Source organism: Streptopelia decaocto, assembly GCF_964273445.1.
Source record: "Streptopelia decaocto genome assembly, chromosome: 5".
Taxonomy (NCBI): Eukaryota; Metazoa; Chordata; class Aves; order Columbiformes; family Columbidae; genus Streptopelia; species Streptopelia decaocto.
In genome coordinates this window covers 45,406,393-45,431,800 of record NC_138659.1, presented here as the reverse complement: position 1 = coordinate 45,431,800, position 25,408 = coordinate 45,406,393, and the positions used below count along the sequence as shown (strand labels likewise).

At 41.7% G+C, this 25,408-nt stretch overlaps 4 protein-coding genes across 10 annotated transcripts in view; 1 reads left to right on the top strand and 3 right to left on the bottom strand.

Moving 5' to 3' along the window:
• TSPAN14 (tetraspanin 14) overlaps positions 1-17,061 on the bottom strand; it is a 40,772-nt gene extending 23,711 nt beyond the window's left edge. The window contains exons 1-2 of one of the 3 annotated variants that reach the window (XM_082054560.1): positions 16,914-17,061; positions 1,718-1,815 (exon numbers count right to left, since the gene is read on the bottom strand). In XM_082054560.1, the coding sequence (XP_081910686.1) occupies positions 1,718-1,798 (81 nt within the window). In that variant the 5' untranslated portion in view covers positions 1,799-1,815; positions 16,914-17,061. Of the gene's footprint in view, positions 1-1,717; positions 1,816-1,906; positions 2,224-16,474; positions 16,656-16,913 lie in introns of those variants that run through there. The other 2 variants (XM_082054559.1, XM_082054561.1) reach the window with 2 other exon arrangements.
• LOC309440657 (uncharacterized protein) lies at positions 16,685-24,495 on the top strand. 2 transcript variants are annotated; one of them, XM_082054566.1, is made up of 4 exons: positions 16,685-16,992; positions 20,122-20,321; positions 23,062-23,145; positions 23,993-24,495. In XM_082054566.1, exons 1-3 carry the CDS (start codon positions 16,696-16,698, stop codon positions 23,090-23,092), a joined length of 528 nt encoding a protein of 175 aa, XP_081910692.1. In that variant the 5' UTR covers positions 16,685-16,695; the 3' UTR covers positions 23,093-23,145; positions 23,993-24,495. The 2 variants fall into 2 exon arrangements, 1 of the variants encoding a protein (XP_081910692.1); XR_014184241.1 differs by lacking the exon at positions 16,685-16,992 and adding an exon at positions 17,093-17,222.
• The window catches only part of EXOSC3 (exosome component 3), a 27,053-nt gene continuing 19,990 nt past the window's right edge, over positions 18,346-25,408 (bottom strand). Inside the window, exon 5 of the transcript XR_014184240.1 lies at positions 18,346-18,359. The gene's annotated coding sequence lies outside the window, so the exon portion shown is untranslated. The remainder of the gene's footprint in view (positions 18,360-25,408) is intronic.
• Positions 23,316-25,408, bottom strand: part of PRXL2A (peroxiredoxin like 2A) — an 11,883-nt gene continuing 9,790 nt past the window's right edge. For all 4 annotated transcript variants that reach the window (XM_082054563.1, XM_082054564.1, XM_082054565.1 and 1 more), the window contains 3 exons: positions 25,017-25,157; positions 23,936-24,100; positions 23,316-23,798 (listed from right to left, as the gene is read on the bottom strand). In XM_082054563.1, the coding sequence (XP_081910689.1) occupies positions 23,700-23,798; positions 23,936-24,100; positions 25,017-25,157 (405 nt within the window). In that variant the 3' untranslated portion in view covers positions 23,316-23,699. The remainder of the gene's footprint in view (positions 23,799-23,935; positions 24,101-25,016; positions 25,158-25,408) is intronic.

The window sequence follows — 25,408 nt, the reverse complement described above, 5'->3', positions numbered from 1 at the left end:
GAGAAGAAACTTCTTCTCAGTGAGGGTGACAGAGCACTGGAACAGGCTGCCCAGGGAAGTGGTGGAGTCTCCTTCTCTGGAGACATTCAAAACCCGCCTGGACATGTTCCTGTGCGACCTCACCTAGGTGTTCCTGCTCCAGCAGGGGGATTGGACTAGATGATCTTTTGAGGTCCCTTCCAATCCCAAACATACTGTGATACTGTGATACTGTGATACCTTAAATACTGCCAAAGCTGACAAAATGTGCAGAAATGCAAACCTAGTTTACCAGAAGCTTATATGGGTTAATCAAGCAAAATACCAAGTACTCACTGACGAATACAAACAAGATTCCGCAGCCTGCAATTTATGTGCAGATACTAAACCTCTCTTTTTACTGAAGTTAAATACAGATTTGGGTAATAATTCTGTATATCTTAAATTTTAGGTAGTAAAAAGTTGACATGGTTTAAAGAATCACAGTAAATAAATGGAATTAATATAGTAATCTCTAGCATGTCTACTGATGTCAGACAAGCCAGGATCAGGAGAATCAATTTTTACTCTTGGCTTAAATAAGTTGCTTCAACCACATACCAGACTTTCACTCTTACTATCTGATCCTTTCGGCTTTGAAAAAATGTAAACATCTTTAGAAGATGCTATCCATACTAAGAAATATTTAAACTCTGAATCAGAACATTAATCTAAGCCGCTAGCACCGGGCAAGTCACTGTATCTGCATTTCTCCGTGACTACCCTTTCCATGAATGTATGTGCAAACCCCTAACATTTGACCTGCAAGTCCTGAAAAGAATTATCAAGTTTATCTGAACTGCATCCTAACCTTCAACTCCCCCTCACAGACATGTTAACTATTTCTAATACAACATTATGCCTTAAACTTTGAATACCCATTTTCCAAGGTAGTTGATACAATGATCTTGACCAATGTACACATCCAAAATCATACACATGCCTGGTTTTGCACCCTTTTTGCATTCAAAATTCTAAACAAACATTATAGGTAGGCTAGACCCTAGTTAAGTATTTCAAGACAGTATCAGACAATTTTGCTGCCCACAGAGCATGACATTTAAGATCCTGACTATGTTTTAATTCCAGCTGTTGAGACATCTCTGAGGTATCTCCTTTCTTCTGCATAGTGTATTTACAGCTGCACCACCCCAACACAGAGATCAAAGATTATCTGAAGGAAGATTATCTGAAAGGAGAAGAGACTTCTCTTAACAGGGAAACAACATACCACTTAAGTGCACTTAAAGGTAGCTTTAACCTGTGCCCCAACACAATAAACATTTAATGGCCTCCATAATTCAAAAGACAGAAGCCTTGTCAGCAACAGTAGAGATGATACTATTTTCTTTTGACAAATCCTTTAAGTAGATATTCCTTTCTCCACTGGAGAAAAAAAAAAAAAAAACAAACAACCACCACACAACAAGAAAAACAGTTTTATTCTGCCTCACTCAGAAGGTAAGGCAGGAGGAAGGGGCAAGGAAGGGAAAGATTGTGAAGATCCACATCATTTTCAATAATAATTACTTTCTCACATGGGATAGGCTTCTTCAATTCCAAAACACCCAGGACATACCACACATCAGCTTCCTGCTTTCAGGTAAATATTTCAGCCTGTTCTCTTGAAGAAATATGCAGGAAGTTAATAAAACTGAGGTATGACTAAACTACTTCAGTGTCTACATTTTGTACTCACCCAGAAGATAATGTTGTAGCTGAAGAGCAGGTATTTGTACCAACAGCTGACTTCTGCACTAGAATATCGGTAATAGTGCATCTTCTATAGCACAGCGTCTGCATAGAAAAATGAGAAGAATTAGGCAGTGAAATATTTCAAGAGAGGATCTTTTTCTTTTGCACGGTTGAGAAAAGAAACTATAGTAACCTGCACCATATGCCATTCAGATCTATGTTCAAAGGCAGCTCAGAAACTTCTATTGACCCTAAACTCCCTCTAAGTATTTGTTGCTTAATAATTTTATCTTCTCTAAGCACCCTTATGTGGTAACAGGGAGGGAACACCCAAAAAGGAAACTAGCTATACAGTTAGCCTAGGAAGATCTGCATCATCAAGCTGACATTCATCCGCTTTCTCACTCTTTCAAAACCATTTTACTTACACAGCTGCTTGGACTTACGCAAAAGCCTAAACATGCGCCCTGTGGATTACACATCCAACAACCCAGCTAGCAAGATGTTTGAAGTGGAAAACCTGGAAAATCTCAGTGTCTACAGATTGCTAATTACAATAGGCAGTTGTATGCTGTCTTTTCCATACTTCAACGTTTCTTTACCAAATCAGTACCCCATAAGAGGTTTTATTCACAAGAACAAAAGCCCCACCGTAAAAAAGCTGATCTGCTTTGCAGCGTTTGGTTTTCTTGCTTCCTTACATACTAGAGATAAGGTTCAACTGCAACTGTTCCTCAAGTATTGCAGAGAACTACAGCTTTTCAGAGTATCATAACTGAACCACCTCTGCAGAAATGCCATGCATAGAAAAAAAATAAAAGCCACAAACAGAGGACAAGCTGTTAAATTGAGAGCTGGAAAAGGGAAGACAAAGGACTCACACAGCTCTCACATTCTAGAGAACTGACCACATGAGTGCTGCCTATGACAGACAATAAGCAGTTCCACATTTCAACCCTCCACTTGTTTGAGGTAAACGTTTTCTTCTCCCATAAGACGTCAGTGAAAAGCCTGCAACAGGGAAGCAAGCATAGAGAATTTTCAACCACCTCGTAACTAAGAGAAAGACTTCAAGGACTATTCTGACCTGGATATTACAGGGAACATGTAAAAACCAAGCCTATGCAGTGAAGTCTGAAACCAAGCACCACCGAACACAGAACCGAAGATTTTCCATACCATCCACAGCTGCAAAAAGGGAAACTTATAAATATTTTTAGAAGACAATCTGCACCTGGGTATAAAAAAAAATAATCCTACTTAAAAAAGGAACAGAACTAAATACCTGTCAGCTTTGATAATCCCATTCCATACAATAAACATCTTGCTTCAGCTTTTAAGTGAAATATTGATTATTTTACAGTACAACTACAGAGTACTACCAATCATTGTCTCATTGGAGAAGCTTATTTTTTGAAGTCTCAGCACAAATATTTCAAACCTTGCCTTAAATGTTTTTCCCCTGACGCTAAAACCACACACAAGCACATCAAGGACACACAACAGACATCTCCAGCCCAGGAGACTATGGACAGAGATGCCAAAAAGACTAATTTTCCTTACAGAGGGCTCCCCATGCCAGGCTTCGCCTCCACCTGGAAGCAGACAGAGTCCCTCTATGGTTCACACACATCCACAGCTCCTCTGCAACCCCAGCCAGGAAGTTTCTTTGCTGCCCAACCAAACGCAAACAGTTGTCAGAAATTCAGAGACCATGTAGAAAAGCTCCATAGTTTTAAGTATTTATAGAAAAAACAATTGGAAAATCATGTGATTTGGCATACTAAAGTAAGATTGCAAGACTTATGGACAGAGAATAACTCCCGCTTTTTTCAAGCTAAGATGGTCTGCATGTGCCTAATACAAATGTTTAGATCGTACTTAAAGTTGGTAGGTGTTACACAAGTCATAACTGACCCACTTGACATGAAGTAGTATAATTTGTATGTAATAAAGCCAGACCACCTAAATAGCCTTCACACACTTGCTATCTATGCAGGTTGCTTAATATACATTACTCACAGTCAACTCTAGTGCATCTGGACAGAGTAGCAACAGAAAAAATCATTAAAAGAAGGAATTACTCCTCCTGATTCTATATAAGATGGAATAAAACTGAATTAAGTCAAAACTAAACCACTTTCTCCCCAATAGGCCCAGTAAAGGGGCTGAACACACAGGATGGAACTGCTTAACTGGTTTCAGAGAAACAGCAGAGTCAGAAAAAGATTAAATGGTGTGTGTGTGTATATATATATATACACACATACATATATATATATATAGTTTTGACCAAATAATGAAGACAAGTTGTTTTGCCTTCCAAAACCTCACCTTGCAACTAGGTTCTATTGCCAACAGTTCATTTATACCAAAACACACTTACCCTTTCTTAGAACAAAGAATATTGTACTTATGGCAGTACAGGCATTGACTGGACTTTCCTAGATGTGACCCAATCATTTACACAAGCTGAGTTTTGCAATATACATTCCTAAGGAATAGACAGTTTTGTTTCCTCATGCCATGGCTCAGCTTCAGCTACTGATCTTTTCAACACATCCAGCTTCACAGATTACATTTAAGAATTTTACTATTATGAGGCATAGGAAAGAAAACCTGTTTAAACCCCACTCTCCTGACATGCTTTTCTATGCCTGCAGCTGAGATAAAACAAGAGAAGGAGCAAACACTTGGGTTTCTGAACTTCATTTCAGTCTCTAGCTCCAAATGAAAATTTATCTTTCTGCAAATAATAGTCATGTGCTAGTCTGAGTCAGTAAGCCTGCTGGGTCTTGTGAAGAGAGGGAAAATGGGGGACACTAGGTAACAACAGCAGAACCCCACTAATTTGCGCAGAGTCCAAGCCTCCGTGTGCATCAGTGTGAGCCTGTATTGCAGCAACACGCTGGCTGTTAGCACACACACCCTGTGCAGGCACATGGAGACTTCCATCACCATTCTGCCCCCTGCCCCGTGAAAAATCAGTATCCTGACAAGACAGAACCAGCAACTGTAAAATGCTGATACCACTAATAAGAAACATTGCTTTTGCTGCTGCTACCACTACAAAAGACGAGGCAGCAGGTGGCATTTAGCTATCACATCGTTAAATTTCATAAAAATGGGGTTCTACTAGACAAAGCAGCTTAAAATATAATCTGAGTCAGAAAGGCAAGCATAACATTTCAGGACTTAAAATACACAGTATGAAGTCTTACTTTTTGTTAGGTTGCCCTCCCTGGCACTGGGACTTTCACCCAACTGTTCAAGTCCCAACTTCAGAGAAAATATTCACAGGAATAAGAGCATCAAAAGTATCCTTACTGATAATCACCATTCCCTACCTCCTCATTTTGACCACCGGATTGTAAGATATTTCTCCCCACTTCCCCAAACAACTGGCAAGATGCCTCAGTCAATACCAATCACAGCATTTTCACAGAATGAAAAAGCAAAATGCTGCCTTTTTTTCTCTGAAATGACAGGAGGTCTAGCACTGCCAGTACTGGTTCCTTGTTGCAAGATGCTGTCCTATAATAGCACGTGGTTCCCCAGACAGATGTTACTTGCTGAAACACCTACCTATATTAAGAGCAGATTTGACTTACTCTCTGCTTATCCTCATCAGGAATCTTTTGGTTCTTTCTTGACAGAGCACCAAAGACCACATGGAGCAATCTAATCACTACTGATATGGGAGTTACATTCTGACATAATTAAAGTGTAGGTACACCTGACTTTTTCCCCTAACCCTACAAACAGACCAAGCAATCCACTCAAGGCCACACAGCCACCTTCCCCATGTTTACGCTAAAAGCAGTCAGGTTTCCTAATGTAGGAGACATCTGTTACCAGTCTAGAAATCTGCTGCATCAGTATTTCATCTAATTTACATCACAAGCTACATAACTATGGTTAGGCAATACTACAAAACACTAGTAAGATTAAAGTAGTATGTGGGCAGTGTAGACTAGTAACTTTCTCTACTGTGTTTCAGATAAAGCAAGTCACATTGTGTCAGCTGACAGCGCCCACTCATGACAAGAGGAATTTCTAAAAATTAAATACAAAGCACTGCTGCTTTAGCAGAATATATAATTTTCACCCTGTGTTTACAGCTTCAGTGAGGGGAAAAAATGTAGTCATTCATTAAGAGGGTACTGCCATTTCCAAAGCATTTCTACACCCACAGATTCCACTCTTACCTTCAAAATGCTACAGTAGTGATATTCATAGTCTATAGATTTTTAAGTCTCACAAAACAGAAGCTGTGATACATTAAACAATCTAATTTGGATATACAGGGAGATCCTCACAAGATGTTAAATCTAGAACAAGAACACCAAGAACACTACTGCACATCTCTAGATCTAGGTCCACAAATTCTTTTGATCCTTTAACTTTACAAGGCAGACCTAAACCACATTCAAGTTCCAGGTTCAGACAGTACTGTCACCAGTCATAGTCTTGATCCCCTTCCCTGCATGCCCCCTTCAGAAGAACAAGGATGGGAAGCCAGCAGCAGTGCCAGCTTCCCAGAGTACTCATGGAAATGTAGCAGTCCTGCAACGCCAGCCTACACCAGCACCACACTTGAAGCTGATGCACAAATGGATGAAGCTTGGGGAAAAGGGACAGAACTAATGCAAAAAAAAAAAAAAAAAAAAAAAAAGGAAAAAAATTCATTTTGTAAGCTGTCGGCTGCTGCTCCCATCGTTCTTCAATACAAAGCATCAAGTATGTATGAAGCTGGTGAAGCAAATGAACAGTCAAAAGAACACTGAGGAGCAAGAAGAATTTAAAATGCTGCAAGAGACACACTTCAACATATTGTTTGTTTTGCTATGACTACTTAATTTCATTACTCCAACAACATCAAATTTATATTAAAAAAAACATCAGTTCATTCATTCAAGACACGGTGCTATTAAAAATAATTGTCATATTCTTTGGAGGTGCTCAATCAAAAGGATTTGTATGTGTGTGTGAAGTTGAAAGAAAGACTTATCCCCAACCAAGGATAATTCTGAGATTTTTTTCTTAGGACCTTCTGAAAACAGAGCTACTAAGAGACACCTACAAATTGCTCTTTCCACATACCAGAGAGAAGCTGACTACCAAGGGAGCCTTAATGTGAGTACATCTGGGAGTTGGGCACCAAATCTTCACCTGTAAGGACTGAGCTGGTGCAACAAAGGCAAGAAAAACTGACATGATTTCAAGCTCTTACAGGCTAATCTGTTCCTAGAAACAGAGACAGTAGCCCTGCCAATGATTCAGGAACTCCCTACAAGCATGTGTCATCTTCATATTTGTAATTTTGTCTCCAAGGAACTCTTGACTGGGGCCTCACAAAGAAAATACAAGCTTCTCTTAAGGAATACAAGTAGTATGTATTTACTTTTGCTGCAGTCCAGAAGAGCAGAGAAATCCTTGCTCATTCTTAGAGGAAACCTAAGTTTATTCAACAAAAGAGTATTTTGTAACCTAAAAGACTCATGAAGCAATACAGATATTGCTAATAGGTTATCCCTGTTTTACTAGGAAAAGTAGTGGCAGATAACAGATCTCTGAACTCAACAGAAAACATGACCAGAGCCAGACAGATTTCTTATGATACCATATTCCAGGGCTCTTATTTTTGCAGTGTGCTGAAGACTCAAAATCCTCAAATTATTTGAAGAGTATTCCAAGCACAAGTTGCTCCAATACAAATTCTACAAAACAATCCCTCTGAGCTGATCCAGTTCCCTATAAAACAGGAAGAGCTTCAGGTTTCAGTGACCAGGTTTTACTCACTACAGCACAAATTGCAAGTTTGGAAAACCTGTAATGAACATACACCAGTGTTCCTAAACCCAAAGGGGGAAGCAGTGATTCAGAAGAGCCCCACTGAAGCTCTGTAGTTAATTCACACTGAAGTTACGCACATGCTTTTGGCCAAGACCCTGCTTTCATGTGGGTAAATACTTGAATCTGAAATGTAATGTAAAAGTACTCTGAACTTAAACTAACATTCAGAATGTAGGAACTTTAAATTCTGAAAAATAATCTACATGGGCATCAATAAGTGTCATCTTTTAACCTCTTCTGAACTGCCCACTTGACTAATATCACCAATACTGTGGCATAAGGGCTCTGCACCACACAACTGCAATTCAAAGAGCTAATCAAGCTGCCATTCATGGGATATTTTCAGCTCCAGTTGATTTCTTCAACTAACAGAAACACACTAAAGGAAGACTTGGAAAAAGGCAAGCAGAATTAGGGATCACCCCCACAGCAATTAAAGAGCAGTGACAGAGGACAAGAGCAGCTGGCTGTAACAGTTTCATTTTTCACTGCTCTTCACACAGAAGCTATCAAAAGATACACAGCTGGCTGGCCTTGCTTTCACATGGTAAAGTCTTTCTTCCTACTTAGCTATATAAGCTACTAGTAATGTTAAAAAAAAAATCCACAAAATAAAAGCGTCTTCAAAATTTCCATATTTTCTTTTATACAAACTAGTCAGAATGAAAACTAATGACACTGTAGAATGCTGGTACTGACCATGTAAATTCAAACAGCAAATATTTTTAGTAATCGACACTACAACTCTACTCAGCTATCCACTGAATTTTACTAAGTTTAAGCTACTTCTGCTCAACTGACCTCAGGTTCACTAAAGTAGTAAGTGAACACCACATAGAGACTCTCTGCTCCAACACAGAGCAGCACCTGACAAAGGCACTGACTGAAAGCCATGGATCTCTTACCTAGTTTAAGGGAAATCTGCTCAAAGTAGCTGACCAAAAATAAAGTGTATGCTCCATATTCTAACTTAAAGCGGGAGACAGCACAGGACGCAGAAAGAAATGTTACAAGTAAACCATCTCTAAAAGCTGGAATTTTCCAGACATGAACAGAATAGTGAAAGACAGTAGAAGAGAGAAGGATCTTCTGTAAACTGTCAGGCTCCTCATAAGTATTTAAGAATTGCAGGAAAGAGTAGAGTACAGCACATAGGGCCTTAACTGACCTTATCCTCAGAAGCACTAAGGGATAACCCATGCTCATACAAGTTAAAATGCAGTCAGATTACACCAGGATAAGCAAACCCAACACTAGATACCATCACCACAAGTCAATGGATGGCTCATTAACATATTGGGAAAGTCTAAAAAAAAAAAAAATCTTTCATGCCTACAAAAATTTTAACAAAGCCATTGACCAGTTTTACCTGAATAAGAGCTTGCCTGTGTTGTAACTTATTTAGTATACACAAACCACAAGCTACATTTTCCTTTGACTTTATGGAAAGTCCAGGTATTGTGAAACACGCAGAAGTGTGTCAGTCATTTCAACCAGTTTATTCGCTCTATGGCGCAAAGCCTGTTAGAACAAGTAGCCACAACAATCTTAGCTGATCAAAACTCCTCAGCTGCTTTTAACTGTTTTTCATGAGGGCAGATACATACACACTCCCTATAACACCCACAGTAGCACGGCAAAACTCAAGGTCTCAAATTAAAGCAAGCTTGTAATTCGACTTTTTCCTCCTTCCAACAGAAGGTTTTGGAACCCTTACAAAGTAAATAATTTGAGGAGCCAGAACTTCCAGTTTAGGGAATAATTTTATCTCTATTTAGTGATCAGGGAATTTTATTTCTATTTAGTGACTCAACAGTAACAGAACCTATTCCATACACATTGTCTGCTCCTTCCCACATCTCCATACAGACCAAAATGTTTCAAGAACAAAACAGGTCCTCCATTTGCTATACCACTTTATAACACAAAAATAAGTTACGATTTAAAGACAGGAAACCACAAACTTTCTTTGCTAACAAATCCACTCTTTCTTCAGAGAACATCCTAAACTTTCAGACGTATTGTGGCGTTCTTCCATTTCCAGGAATGCCACTTGTTCAAGTCTCAACTTACATTTAAGTCAAAAAGGATACCCCTTCATTTTCTTTTTTTCATAAGAGGGAAAAACAGGAGACTGATTATAGTCATATACACTAAAGAAGTAAGCATATAATTTGTGGTGGTTTGTTTTTGTGTTTTCTTCCCACCCCCATCACTTGTCCTGTTTAAGCAATGATGTGGAGCTGAATCAAATAAAAAAACCCTCAGATTTTCCCCCCTTCTCAACCCAAGTAACAGGACCCACACTTACAAAAACATCAGAGGAACACTCATTCCAAACGAGGCATCTTTCCAGCACGACAGAACCTACTTATTGGGGGGGATGGGGTGCTAATGCATGTTGGGTTTAGGGAGATCACTTTCAAAGCTTGCTTGCTTTTGCTGCCCTCCGCCTTGTGCAACAATTGTATTCACAACACACCCAGGAGAACCTTATTTACATGCTGACCAGGACAATCACCAGCTCACAGGCCACAAAAGAAAATAGCTACTTGTGGCCACGTAGACAGCTTAATCATCATGTAATTATTCTCCTTACCAACTGGCTTTCCGGTAAAGAAACACACTTGTGACTTTCAAAAACCAGCTAGCAGGTAAGCCTCTAACGCAACACAGGAAAACAGATAACGTGACAAAATGGCATTCACCAAACACCTCATGATCTCAACCACTGCCAGCTCTTCAGCAGACTAGGTGTCTCAGACCAAAGACATAGAAATAAGCCAGTGCTTCATGAGACGTGGCAGGCAGGTTCACAGAGCACCCTGCACACGCTACCACAACACAAGGAAAAAGAACAGAAAAGACAAAAACCAAAGCTGCCCCAGGCTGCCCAGCCCATGCTTGAACAGCACCAGCCCTTCCCCCAGAACCAATCCTTGTGCAGGTCGTGAGAAAACCTCGACCATCTCTCTAGAAAAACTCTGCATCCACCCCAGGGGAAGGAGGGAAAACAGGCTTTCCACCTCTCAGGCGTATGCCAAGAACAACACAGAGATCAAGGCAGCAAAGGCCATGAAGTGACACTGTCAGAGCTCCTTCCAATGCAGATGTCGGCCTCTGCAATAGCTAACAGCAAATGCGCCAGCAGAATTAGAAGGTGCAGAGGTTAGACACAAACACTTCTTAATCTGTACCTTTAATAAAATTAAAAAAAAATCTCCAAAGGAAAAAAAAAGAGCACACAAAACTACCATCTTAACAGGCTGACAGCATGACTGGGGACACAAGCAGCACAGCTCAGAAAAGAGAGCTGAGCACCACCCTCCCTTCTCGATTGTCTCAGCTGGACAAGGTCTTCCAGCGGAACTCTCTTCTGCTCTGCGGATGCAAACCACTGCTATGACTTCATCAAAATACCCTTTGCAATGCCAGCACGCTGTACACTTTGCAAAGAAAGCCACTTTGTTGTCTTATGAAAGTAATTTCACTAACTGCCTATTAGTTTCAAGTCAGACAACTTTTGTAGATGAACCTTCCTTCTCCACAGGTTTGCCACACAGTCAAATTTAAGTAACTGAATACTTAGAGCAGTGTAGAAAGCTTTGCTGTTTTCTAGCCCTTATTATATGCAGCTATGCTACTGCATTCATATTCTATACAACATGAAGTACTTCCCTGAGCATCATTTAATAACAAATTGTTGAGGGAAAAGAAATGTGCATCAAGAGAATCAGCTCCTTATCCTGGCAGCCGGAAGCCTGCTGTTGCAAAAGAGACTGAAGTCCAGCATCTCAGGTGTCTTCCTTCAGATGCAAGTTACTTGAGGCTATTCCCTTTGTCTTCTATTCCAGGAGTTTCTAGATGTCACTGCTCATGTTTCAGCACTGATTTTATAGCCTGAAGCAAGAGTAGACAGCTCTCAAAGTAGAACAAATCATGCTTTTTTGAAATATTACAATTCACAGCATTCAGCTGCCTCTGAATACTGGGCTTCCTACTGCTTCCTGTAGCTGCAACTGCAGCAACCCGAAATTGCCTTGTTACCTCCAAGTCCATCAATTACGTAGATAAAACACCTTTCCAGAGAGACTCAATTATCAATTATTTATTGTCGGAGCAGAAAAGAGAAACCTTGAAAACAGAAGAAGAGATTTCTGGAAAGGGCTGTTTGGCCACATAAACAAATTTGGGGTTGTACACTAGCAACCGGTCAGAAACAGAATGGAAACACCAAAATAAAACAACCCATTAAAAAAGCCAAAGCTTATAGGCACACGCAAGCTCAGTAAATGCCTGAGCATACCAGTGCTAAAGGAAGAGCCCCAACTACATCAGAGGCTGCACATGGAAGACTTCTACCAGTCTGTTATAAATACCTGCTCTCTAGACTGGGAGCATAAAACAGAAAAGCTCTGTTGCAATACCAGGACAACATTCAACAACACTTGCTGCAAAGAACAAGAGGAAGCAAAGCTCTGTTTATTACACCTTTGCCCTTTACATTCAGGTTCAGATTAAGGATGAAGACAGCCCTAAGATTTTCAGCTTTTGCAGAGACTTCTAAAGACAAGGACACTAAAACAGCTCTCAGATGAAACGCATGCAAGTAGGCACTCTGAATAAGAACAGAAATTCATTCACTCACACATTTCATGAACAAGCTTTACTACAAGGAAAGGGATAAAATACTGTTGCTTTACTCCCAAAAAGGAACAGAGACAGGAAGCACTGAAGAAGTGCTGGTCTCCCCTTCCAAACAGGGGTCAAGGCACACTTTGAACAAGAAAATTAATTTCTTATTCTGTCAATATTTGACAACCACCATTTTTCTGCAGGTTAAATCCTTTGCTGTAACCCTCACCTGTGACATGACTAAACAGGCAAATTTACCTAATAATGATTTTTCAGCTCACTGACCATATTGAAAACAGGTTTTGTTTAGTCATCCAGGATAAAGAGAAGCTGTTTTACAATGCAAAAAAAAATCAAATACAAGACATTCAACTATATTTAAGTAATTAAATTGTGGCTGTTTTCAAAATGAAGTCACCTGAATCTACAGGCTTCAGTTTTTTACTGCTAGATTAAAAATCAGATCTCAGCTTTTCTGGGGGGGACTCAAACTATTATACTTTAAAACTCACATGTATCTAAGCCTGATGAGCTTGAGTCTGATCATCTCTGACATCATTCTTAGCCTTTTCTTTATCAGATGTTTTAGACTGAGCATGAGCCAAAGGGTCAAGGCGAAGGATCCGGTTTCTGCCCAAGCTGCCCATCAATACCCTCACACAAGCTCCCAACACCACAGTTCCAGGAGAGTCATCAATTTTAGGACTGTGCAATAGTAGCGGGGAAGACACGTGACCATCCTTTGGACATACAATCAGAAGCCACCTGCAAAAGAACCATTTCTTAATTCCCCTTTAGCAACAGCCTGCAACATTTACTCAGAAGTAGAGAAAATTCTTTTTGAGGATTCGATATACTTGATCTTAGTTACTTCAGTGAAAGGGCTTGAAACAACATGAGAACTGTAGCATGTTCATGGATTTTGCGAATTGCAGTCTGTTAGGCTTGGAAATGCATCACAGATGCCAAAGTACAAAAGTCTGTTCTACCAGAAACAGGAAGTTCTGACCCAGGAAGCCACAGTGCAAAGCAGCATGGCACAAAAAGCCCACAAGTAAAGACATTCTCGACTCACATGTGAGGCACTAAGTGTCTCCTTTGTCTGGTGTCTGAAACCCACATATTTCTCCACGCCCCACCCAAGCGGCATTTGTTTTTGCAAAAGCAGAAAATTACAGAAAGCGACAATCCATAGGAACAGTTTTGACAATAGCTCTATGAAGTCCACTTCCCCTCACACACACCTCAATAGCATTTCCAATTTAACACAGTGAGATTAGAACAAGAGTTTAATTTATTCACACTCAGCAGTGTTCAAACTGTGCCACACCTAATACATGATGGGAAATGTGATAGAAGACTGAGCATTAATTGGAGGAGCTTGTCAGGAGAAAAACTCCCACCCTACCCCTTTTTTTCCAAACATCCATTTACAGGTAACGGCCAACTGGTAGCCACACATCAAATCTTCATCAATTAAGTATAACTACCCTCTAAGAAACTCAGAGGTCAGCCTCAAGACAAAACAACCTATAGAGGATCAAAAAACTTACTCTTCGGTTGTTTCATTAGAAGTTAATCTACAATTTAAACTTCTTCATCTGGATTATCTAGACATTCACATCCCACATGATCAAATTCATAACACATCATGTCAACAATTTTCTTGCTATATTTAAGAGAAAAAAGTCACATCTTCAATACCACGGAAAGTACCCCAATTAGACTGCATTTCGGGGCTTAGAGCAAGAGCTTTTTATGATCCTTTCATTAAGTACTCCAAGGCCTAAATCTAGCAAAAGGTAGCCCAGAACACACCCAATTTCAGTCCTCTCAGGTACGTTACCTACATGAAAGCTCTTGCACAGCCATTGCTTCTAACACAGTGCTCACAAAATATATTTTTTTTCTTTCTTTTCTGCACCTACGTCCCTCCAACCCATCCCACAAGGGGGAAGGGAAGAGAGGAAAGAGGCTTTAAACAGGAAAACAGAATAAACCAAATTATTCTGCAATGCACTAAATGCCAGGCAAAGCCTATGCCCACAGACAAGAACAAGACTCAAGTGCGATTTCTTCTGATCTGGTCATCTTACCTCGGGAGTGGAAACAACGCTTTTACACAAAGGAAGATACAAAAGGAGCTAACTGAATCAACTTACACTAAATAAAAATCACACAGAGCACACAACAGAGAAGAGCAACTTCCAGTGATTTTGATTTAGTTCTAGGCCTTACCTTTAGCAAGGTTTCATCCATCTATGAGCAAGGTCAACAAAAATAAAGCAAAAAGTCACCCACAAAACAAACTTGCACATCGTTTTTCAACACTATCATAAATGCATTTCCAAACTTTCAGAAAGCTATTTCTGAAAACTGCTGTTTCAGTGGCATTGTAATTTTGAACATGAAACTAAGGACAAGCAACATCACTATGTTCATCCTTCCCCACCCTGCAAAAACAGAGCTAAAAAGAAGTATATCACCTAAAAGTACCTTCTTCAAGTGTCAGTAGCCAGAGGATAAAGAACACCATTTTGACAAGTGTATTTGATTTGTTTAAAAAACACAACCAAAAACTGCAAAGTAATTTCCCCCCCAGCTCACTCCTACTTCACACCAATGACTAGAAGTCCCACCTGACCCCTTCTCTTCTCACACAATGCCTCCATCAAGCAGATAGTGGGATATATCCATATGCCCAATATATACCCATCCATACCCAAGCATTTAAAGTTTCACACATTTATTGTAACTATAAAGTGGTTCAGGAAGTCATAAGAGCACATGAGTACTGATGCCTAACTCACTGATGGCGACAGCCAGAGAGAAGATCGTCACCTCACAGAATATTTATGAACAAGATATACCTTGTACTTCCATTCTCTAGAAGCTGGCGTATTTAAGCCAGAGCTCCAGGTCACAAGCTTTATGTCTCTATTAAAAATAAAAATAAAAATAAAAAAATGTCTACTCTGCCAGTTATCTTAAAATATCCTGCCCTCCACCACCACCTTTGATGACCTGCTAAGGAAAGGAAAATCCAACACGAGTATCTTATTTTTACAGTGATTAGTTTATTCAGAAAGGCTCGAAATGAAACCACTAAGTCTACATCGAGTGTGTGAGATAAAGTCAGACATATGCTTAACAGTCTTCTGCAGATACTCTGCAAGTGTAAAACTGGCTTGTTCTATAGACACACACAAAAAAAGCCAGTACGGAAGTTAGACAAGAACAACACCATGGGTCCTGCATAATACCAAGACTTTTCCAGCTTAGCTTAAACCTTCTCCCTAGAAATACAGAAGGGCTAGTCCCTTCCTTAAAAAAATCACAAAGAGAAAAAAAAAAAAAACAAACACAAACACAAAAACCAACAACCACACCACACGTTTGCCACTTGAACCATGCATAATGCATTTTACTTGAACTCTCCTCATAGGGTCTCCATGCAGCAGCTTCTCAGCACTGCTCTGTAGCAGTCACCGAACAGAAATAAAAGATTCACCTGAAACTACACAGACAATCAGGTAAAAGGTAAATGACCCAACGGGAAGTGGTGATGTGTCAATGATGCAAACACCCACCCCAAGACCCCATAGGAGCCGAAACAGGCATCAAGAGCAGCATGCCCTCCGCTTCGGCAGGGTGTCAGAGAGCTCCCTCGCTAACACACATTACAAGCAATTAAGATAATTAAAAAAAAAAGTCCCAGGCCTCGATCCTCGCACACACACAGGGAAGTTGCTTCTGCCAACAGCAACGCCTGGACTGAGGGCAGGGGCTGGAGCAACCGGTGCTACAGCTGAGCAAGGAGCAGCCAAACGCCGCCCTGCGGCTGCAGCACCCCGAAACGCCTTTTTCTAAAAAAAAAAAAAAAAAAAGTATTTTTTCCTTGTGGCACCTCACCCAACGAACCAACTTTGCGCGAACTCCCAAAGGAAACCTTGCCCGGCCTCCCCGGCTTCCTTTAATGGCCAAGGACAATGGCAGCGGCTCGCCATGGCCCCGCGTTTTCGGGAAGCTCACGCAGCCTGGGAGCTCCTACCCGCCCTGAGGGACGGCAGCCGGGCAGCGCTCGCTCCCACCCGGTTCAATAGCTGCAGGGGATGTGCAGGGACGAGCCGTTCTCCTGGGGAGGTCAATATTCCGGCGCTTAAAGCTGGGGGGGAAAGGGGCATTCCGTATGGCGGGGACGCAGCGCGACCCCCGAGGCAGACGGCCGTGAGGGATGCCCGGGCCGGCGGCGGGGCGGGCGGAGACTCACCGGGGGCAGCAGCCTGCTCGCCAAGTTTCGCCAAGTTGGGAGGAGGGCGAGGCAGCGGCCGGCGTACTCGGGGATCCCTGCGCTGCCTCGGCTAGTCCATGGACATGGCTCGGCGGCGCTCCCGGGCCTCCTCCGCCTTAGCACGGCCGCTCACCAGCTCCCAGGCTCCCGCTCCACCGACCCGCCGCCGTGCTCCCGCTGGGGGCCGAGGCAGCGCGGAAATGCACGCCCGTCCCTCCGGCCACGCCCGCTCCCCGCACGCAGTCGTGCTCCACACAAAGGGCAGGCGCAGGAGGCCTGCCGCGCTCTGCGGGGCCCCGGGAGGCTTCGCCTGTTGTGACCCCCACCCGTGTCCCCCGGGGACCTCCGGGGCCGGGTGGAGCCTGCGAGAGCCGGCGGCCCCCGCCCCGCCCCAGCAGCGGGAACGGCCGCCCCTCACCTTCCCACCGCCCCTTCCCAGCGGGCGACCCTCCGCAGCCCGCTTGGCAGCTCAGCTGGAGGCAGACCCCTGCCGTTCAGTAAGGCTCTCAGCTCTGGTATTTCAGTCTAGTTTTCTGCTCGAGATGGCCGCGTCCCCCGCGCCGCGGAAGCGGCTGGGAAAGCCGGCCCTGCCCGGCCTGCCCCGCGGCGGGCCCGGCCCCTCGGCGGCGCGTCCTCCCCGCGCCGGGGCGAGAGCCAGCGTGCCAGGGACAGCACTTTTGGGGGTAATATTGAAGGCAAAATTGAGTTTTACCTGGAAAGCCAGAAGGTAAAGGGAAAAAAAAAATAAATTTACCCCGAGGAGTGTTTTGAGTCTTCAGGCGTCCCAGGGCTTTCAAATCTGTTTTGAGGTGGGAGAGGAAAGAGGAGCTGACCCACGCTTTTTAAACCCGTATAGAGAGCAAGTTATAGCTCACACCTGCGGCATCATCGCCTGGCAGGTGCGGAAATGCCCTCCCCACCACCACCACCACCGGCGGCTCGCCGAGCTGAGACCTGCCCGGAGACGGGCTCCTGCGGACCGTCCTGCCCCTCCGCTGCTGCCCGCGGGTTCCCGCCGCTTTGCTGGACCCATCAAAGTTTTGCATCTTGGCCTCCCCGTTCTCCGAAATTACGGCAGAAAGGTGGTCCTGCCTTTCTGGTGCGTAGATCAAAAACAGATAAGGCTCACTGTACGAGTATTTCGGGAAGCGGGCGGGGGATGTATGCTGAACAACAGCGATAAGGACGTGGACAGGAAACCAAAGCTTTCCTCAGCAGTAGCTCAGTACCCCAGTGTCTAGCTTAGCTTCTAATTGCCGTGCACTGTTTCTGTTCCCTCCTTTCCATACCTTATATGATCTGCCTTGACAAAGGAAAACACTTCAGTCATCTTCATTCTCTTCCTCATATATACAGCAAAACTATTTGCTTTGGTGCTTCACTAACCATGATGATACATTTGTGCACAGGAAAGCAAAACTAAGGAAGGTGGTTCAACACCAGCAGCATTATTACAGGCCTCTTATTCTCTGTATTTCCATCACCTGCTCCAGGGCTTGGACTTTGTGGGCTTCCTTATTCCTCCTAGATCAGGAGCAAGCACCGCTCACAAAGATGGCAACAAGCCCACTGAGCGTTTGGCTAAACGGTGAAAGGAACAGTTGAGCAGTTAAACAGAGTGAGCTAAGTGCTTCTCTTGTGTGATAATTCTGCACTAGGTCAAGGCTGACAACTGCAACCATGCTAGAATTCATACGGCATAAATGCACAGTTCCCCTCACCCACACCCGTCTGAAGTCAGAGAAAGAGGATAGACACCAGTGTGTTACCCACCTGCTGGTCATGTTATCAAGATTCCTTCTCATCCCATACACGCTGTTCTTCAAAGACATGGTTGGGGTTTTTTTTATTTTTTTTAATTTTTTTTTTTTTTAAAGCCAGGGGTTGTCAGGCTTCCCTGAGCTTGCTCGAGGCTTTTTAGAAACCAAAGTAAAGTTAAATTGTTAAAGCTGAAAGAAGATGCTAGAACAAGAATCACCTGAATTTTAGGGAGGATCTAAGAGAGGAAGGGGCAATAGGAAAGGCCATGGGATTATCAGGTGGTAAAAAGAACTAGAAGAGATCCTTTCTCCATCTCAGAAGTACTGAAGTCATCTTTTACAGAAATGAGTCACATCTCCAGAAAGTCCAGAGCCAAGGCAGAAAGCTCCAGTGTGCTGCTTCTCTAAGAGATGGGAAGATGGGGAGTGCAATAGTAAATGCTGAGATTCACCAGGTGAAATGGGAAATTTCAGGGAAATTCAGGAGCTTCGGGATGTAAGGACTGTGGAATTAGGAAGGGCATTCTGCAGTAAAATAACATTCTCTTGCAATTTAAAATAGTCTTGTAAAATGGTTAGTGTTAGCAGTTTGCAGAGCAGTTGAATTGACCATGTTCCCTATTAGTATGGAAATAGTTCAAACAGACTCTCTATGTCCCATTTATTTGCCTTTGACATTATCTCTGTTCTGTGTGCTTCACTGTGTTGCCAAGAAAATTAAGGTAAAAATCTCATCCATCACAGAAACATTAACTAAGTGCTAGGGCAAATAGGAAGGCTTTTAAAAGACAGCCAGTTTTACAGCAGTAAAAGGGTGCAGCAATACTGCAGGAATGAAAATGGAAAAATCTGAATTTTTAGTGAACTCGTGCAGGCTGATGTTTGTCAATGCTGTTTCCTCTGACAACTACAAAACATTTCCTGAAATTAATGAGTGATCCATTATGAGCAGTAGCTGGTGGAAAATGTCATGACCAATTCCACCCTATCTGTTTAGTGTTATCATTATCATCAAACACAACTTTTCAGTGGAAGAAATTTGTATTTATGCAGGGAGGTTTCTGGAAATCAAAGTTGGATTTACCATGTGGTTTTGATACTTATGAGGTAAAGGGAGACGGGATTGGGCAAGGAAAAAAAGCCCACAGAAGCTACTGAGAGACTTCAAATCCTAAGAAATCAGTAGCTGGACCAAAAAGAAAGTAGAAATATTTTAGAGAAAACCTGGATAACTTTTTCAGGATCAATTAGAAGAAGAAATTAGGATGGAACCATTAAATAAAATTAGAGTGCATTAGACCAAAACAGTGATTTAGCTGTATCCGTTATGTTTCTACAGTATTTTGTCCATCCCACCAGCTCCCCGTGCGGTTACCAAAGGGCTGTTGCCCCCATCTGCTCTGGCTCTGCTGCAGCAGCCTGGGGCCCAAGTCTGCAGGATAAGGGAAGCCACTCAGGCACTGGCAGTATCTAAAAGATATATTCCTAAACAATAAGACATTAGTAAGGATTACATCAAGTGTGTTAATAATTTATTTCCTCCACACTCATTTAGAAATATCAGTATACCACAGACTGTATCACTGAACACAGACCGTCCTTCCTTTAAGTTTCTTATTTTAAAAAGGACGTTTTGTCCACACAAGTAAAAAGATGGCAGGAGTAATTTCTAACAGCTTTCTTCTAGACTAATGGGAATCTACAGTGGTCTCTCCCTGGCATCTTTGTTATGCAAATCTTTTACTGCAGAAAAAAACCCGGGTTTGCGCCTGACCTTCATTTCGGCTGGGGCTGCAGTGACATCCAGCGGTTCAGAGAGGAAAAGAAATTCGCTCATTCTTTTCTTTCTGTCACGGTGCATTACAGGAAACGCATCAGAAAACGGCAGGGATGCCTGGGCACCCTTGTCTCTGTGGACATTTGCAAATGGCACCAACTGCTGGCGGCTTGGCAGGCGTGGGAACGGAAAAACCACACGGGGCAGTACAAACGCAGAACAGGAAAAAAAACAGAGAACGCCCTCTGAGGCAGACCATCTTTCTAGTGGGTTTAAAGGAGCACTGCAGGTAAGAAATGTCATTGGTATTTTTAAAAGTTCAAGTAAAAAGCACCTTGTTATATTACACCTACCCCATTGACTTCACAGCATTTTCCTTCTTATTTTTTTTCTATTAACCCTGGTTTTGTACTAAAAAAAACCCAAACACCATAAACAGGCTTACAAACAAGGGAGAGTTGATTGAAGAGAAATCACTGTAGGAGAGTTTTGTTGCTCAAGCCCAGAATTTAAAAAAAATAAATAAAAGAGTTTCCAGTAACCATCTGAGTGTTGAACTGTGACATGAAATTTGACACACTGAGAAGAGATTTAGATTTTTGTCTACATTTTGTGTTAGAAAAAAGATTAAATGCATATAAGGAACTGGGCCAGCAGAGGTAGCTGTTCGTACAACAAAACAACTATGAAAGAGGTTTTTTTTTCCATGAACATTCTACATTTAAACATTTTTTTAAACCAGATAATCAGACCTTGCAGTCTCCGGCATTAGAAATTCACTTAGAATTCATTTGTTCCTCCTTTACTATTTTGCTGTCGTTTTTATTTCTTCAAGACTGCCCATTTCCAATTCCCATTAACTGTTCCTAGCTCCATGGCACTGCGTATTTTTTATCCTCTCCATTTGTGTTTTGTCAACATGGAGTTTAGAAAGGATGAGTCAACTCCAAATAATCTCAAGGCTGGCTTTAAAAAAATAATCAGATTTATCAATAATAATTATTCAGAATATTTTGACATATCATTTGGACCTTTTGCGGCTCCAAATTTTGACTTGATCTCTGAAAGATGGAGTTAGAAAACTTTGGAATGTGGGTAAGCATACATAACTTTCAAATCAAGAAGTACGCTGTCCCACTGGTTGTTTATGGGAACTATCACTGTGAACAGCAGGAAAACACACTCCGAGGCCGAGGTTAATGTACATGTCCCTTTGCTGAAGCTGACACAGCAGAGAATTTTCAGTGTCTGTAAGTATTTTAATAAACGCTCTCAAAAGGACTTCATGGTCTTTCTAAAAATGTTTCTACACTAAAGGAGCATTTCATCATGTTGTAGCATTAGTGATTTGTATGTTTAACAGCCATTATACTCCAGCTAAACATTCTAAATGCTGGACATGATGTCTTCCTGTTTCCACTTCCAAGATCACAAAACACAGTCCCTCTGGGTGAGCTAAACAGCAGGGCTGCTACTCTGTGGCATCCTTATCATCTAGGACCTTCTGCAGTCTCACTGAAAGGCCAGCTCTGTTGGAGTGGGTGGAATTCAACTGCATGTACACAAAATTGTAAGTAGATGCTCTCCAGATTTAGCAGGTTCTAAAGGCACTTCACTTTATCTTCTTGGAATTTATCTGGCTTCCACCCCATTCTCCAAGGACTGTTTATGCCTTTTACATTTCATGTTTATGTGAAATGCCTAAACAGCCCTTGGAACAAGGCCTAAAATCCATGTCTAAGATCAGTACCTTCTTTGCCTGTCTCTCTGCAAGATCTGTCCTCTGTAAGTGGCAAAGCTTTCCAGTTCCTACTAGAAAGAAACGTCAAAAAAGTCTTCAGGAGCCATGATCTAGAATTCTCCTCCTAAGAAATAACTTTGTAATTAATAGCATCTTGCAACTATAAGAAACTGTAGCTCACGCCCACTTCTTTTAGCAACTCTTTTGTGTTTCCTACCACTTGCACTCTGAAATAACAATATGCCTACTGCAGACAAGTGACCACTTACACAAGGCTTTCAACTTTGCAGGTCTGTAGGAGTTTTAGGTGCCTTGTGTCACGCAAGCACTCAAGATACAGGCACTTCTTTTCAGTAGTAAAGCCCAGGACAAAAAGCCCTAAGGCACAATTCTTTATATCATGCGGCAAACTCTTGGCAGCTGTCTGGCTGCTCTGGATGCCATTCTGGGGAGCCCACCTCCAGTCAGTCATCTCATGTTTTTGAGCACTCAAGAGCTTTTTGACACCATCTTATGGACATACTTCCCCAGGCAGCTCCGAACACAGACAGAGACAATACACGGTTCTCTACATCTGTCCATCACTCCTAGGAGAGTCTCTATAGAGAAAATCTGCATCAGGCAGTCAATTTGCTATAGAGTTTTTGCTGCTGTACTCTCCAAACTCCTGTTCCTTCCTCCATCCTCCAAAACAGCCAAACAGAAATTTCAGCTGATAGTAGCATACGTGATCTCAATTTCCATTTAGTTTTCAAATGAAACATCTTGGTGAACATCTGAATCACTCAAAATCCTCACTGCTAGTGTTGTTTCAAGGAACTGTGAAGAACAGCCTGACAATACATGAAGGTTTAATTAATTTTAAGGTCAGAAGAAAGCAGAACAACAGTTCATATTGATCTGCTGTCAGGACAAAAGAATCCTTCCCTTTAATGCTTTTGGTAGCTTACTGTGTTCTAGCCTGCACGTCTTTCCAAAGTTGCCAAGCCTTCTACATACACCAGCTAATGAAGGATACGCAACACTTGATAATCCTCTTGAAGCGCAATGTTAAAATTTTTTTTAGACTTTGAAACATCAGCACATTTGGAAAATTATTCATGCTACCTGTTCCTGTATCAGTTTATGTACATATATATGGCTGTGTATGGTACTGGCTCTCATGGATCATATTGTGCAACGCTACATCTACTTTTAGGAGTAAGAGCCCAGCCATTCTGCTGCAGAACTCAAGCCAGGATGGAAACTCTACCTAATCTTCAATCTGATATTGTTCCCTTTTTTTTAGAATCTTAACCACAAGAAGGAACTTGCCCTGAAGCCACAATTTTTTTCCGAAGTGAACATTACATGTTTTCAATCTTTCTTGCAGGTAATCACACAAAGAGCTGGGAAATCTAGACGCAGTAGTTCACTAACGAGAAACTTACTGTGTAGATAGAGTGGCACGTCTTGAATGCAGAATCTAAGACTGACAGGATTTAGTCTTCTAGAAACACAGATGTTTTTACATGGTAATGATAAAGTAAAAAGCAAAGGCCCTTCATTTACACAAAGATTTATTATCTTTCAACCTCAGCTGGTACCCCACTACTACAGCCTTGGCAGAGTTTTGCTCCCCTAGGTAGACAGGTTTTCAACTGGCTGTCTCTGACTGAAAACATCTAGGCTAGGTCAGACTTTAGACCCAGCCTTTCATTAATACAGTCAGACACAAAAGAGCAGTTGAAATCCTGACCACCTGAAAGGTGCAAAGCAACAAAACAATGTCCAGGAGGATTTTCATCATTTTCTATGTTTGAACAGAGAATGTTTCCTCTGCATTGATGACCAAATAGTTAAGAAGCAATTAAACTGCACATTCAAGAAACAGAGGCATTCTACATTTCAAGCTGTGATCAGAAACATGTGCAACTATTTTTCTGCTTATGAAGCTTGTGGTTTTATCCTCTCAGCAGCTTCGAGGACAGACGGAAGGCTGACTTTGTCTCCAAATTCTTTCTCACGATGTTCCAATAAAACACCCTAGTCAAAGACACAAGAGATAAGTTCATACATTAGTCTCCCTATGGGAGCTGAACTGACCAGCAACTAAACAATTTCAGAAAATAAACTTTTGGTCTCACAGGAGACATGAAAGCCTCCTAGATGGCCTGCAGTACCTGTCTTCCTGCCCCAATCACAAACACTCCTCCCAAGGTGAATCCTTCTCCTTCCAGGTTACCACTATATCCATTTTTCCAAGCACGGAAGAAATTTTGCCAGACTCCAAAGCGGAAGAAGCCTGACAACATCATCTTTCGTCTGTGTGGACCATAGAAGCCTTTCTACAGGGAAACAGAAAATATCTCAGCAAACAAAGTGAAAAGGACTTTTACTCCCAAATGAATTTCAGGAAATCCAGAGGTATTTAAGCCCCATATACATCTACATCTCTATTTCTGACAACAAGAGTGTTTTGTGAAAAACATTTTTTTTTCTTATTTTTGAAGTATGGCAATAAAGATGCTGGTAAAGAGGTAACAGTGGTGCCAAGTCCTGAGACTTTTATTAGCCATCTGTTCCTTTTTTGTTTTGTTGGTTTGGTTTGGTTTTATGGTGTCATCGTTTGGTTTTTGTCTTTGGTTGTTTTTCTTTTTTTTTTTTTTTTTTTTTAAATAATGAGTCTGATTCTTTCACACCAGCAGACTGGGGACAGAAAATAAAGGTATCTTCTAGTTGACTTTGAGTATCACATACTCTTTTTCCTTCCAAAGCCAAATGATTTCTAAATGTGCCTTCTGGGCTAAGAAGGAGTAAGCAGGGCTGTGGTTTTGCAGTACATGAGACCGGCAATACAGCATGTGCCAGTGCACTGAGACAGGCACATCACTGCAATGTGGCCTGTATCTCTTGAATTAATCATGGCTGTCACCTTCAGACCTCGATTCATACATCAAACATATCAGCAAGTCACACAGCCAGTGGAAGAAGCAATAAATATCAATAGGCCATACTGTTTACCTGTTAAAGGGGAAGGGAGGAATAATCCTACAAGAGCATGTTATCAATGCATAGCAGTTTGTAAGCTGAGCAGGATATATATATATATATAGAAAAGCAAAGCTAATTAACTTCTTAAACTACAATGCTACTAAATCCTTCTTCATTCAGACCACATTCTATCTATATTATTTATACAAGCTCTTCAAAGAGGACACTCATAAGCTTGTTTTTAAACAAAAAACACCGACTTGACTATACCTTTTCATCCAGAAAAATTTCTCCTTTGAAATAATGCTGAAAATCCTCCACTTCGGTCCCTATCTTCTCTTTCACAACAGCATAGAGAGGGACGCCCAGCTTGGACAGCTGAGGTTTCAGAGAGGAGAGCTCAGAAGCCTCCTAAGAAAGGAAAAAAACCCAAACATTTCAGGCAGTAAATGGAGGTTGGAAAGCTTCCCCTTGAAGTTCAAGAGCATCAGAAACACAGGTAAATTCTAGCTCGAGGGGCAAAAGAGAAACAGACCTGTAAATCAGACATTTAAGCTAGCTCTACTCCTAGGCTGGTCTTCATTACATTACCTAAAATCTTCTTCATTAAGCACAGAGGAAGGAGATTTTTTGAGCGTTTACCAGATAAAATATTAAAATCC

Coding starts and splice junctions, on each gene's coding strand:
- LOC309440657 (XM_082054566.1), top strand. CDS start 16,696: ATGCACGCCCGTCCCTCCGGCCACGCCCGCTCCCCGCACGCAGTCGTG. Junction 16,993..20,121: donor AGGCAGACCCCTGCCGTTCA/GTAAGGCTCTCA, acceptor GGTGCATTACAG/GAAACGCATCAGAAAACGGC. Junction 20,322..23,061: donor GGTTTAAAGGAGCACTGCAG/GTAAGAAATGTC, acceptor CCTTTTTTTTAG/AATCTTAACCACAAGAAGGA.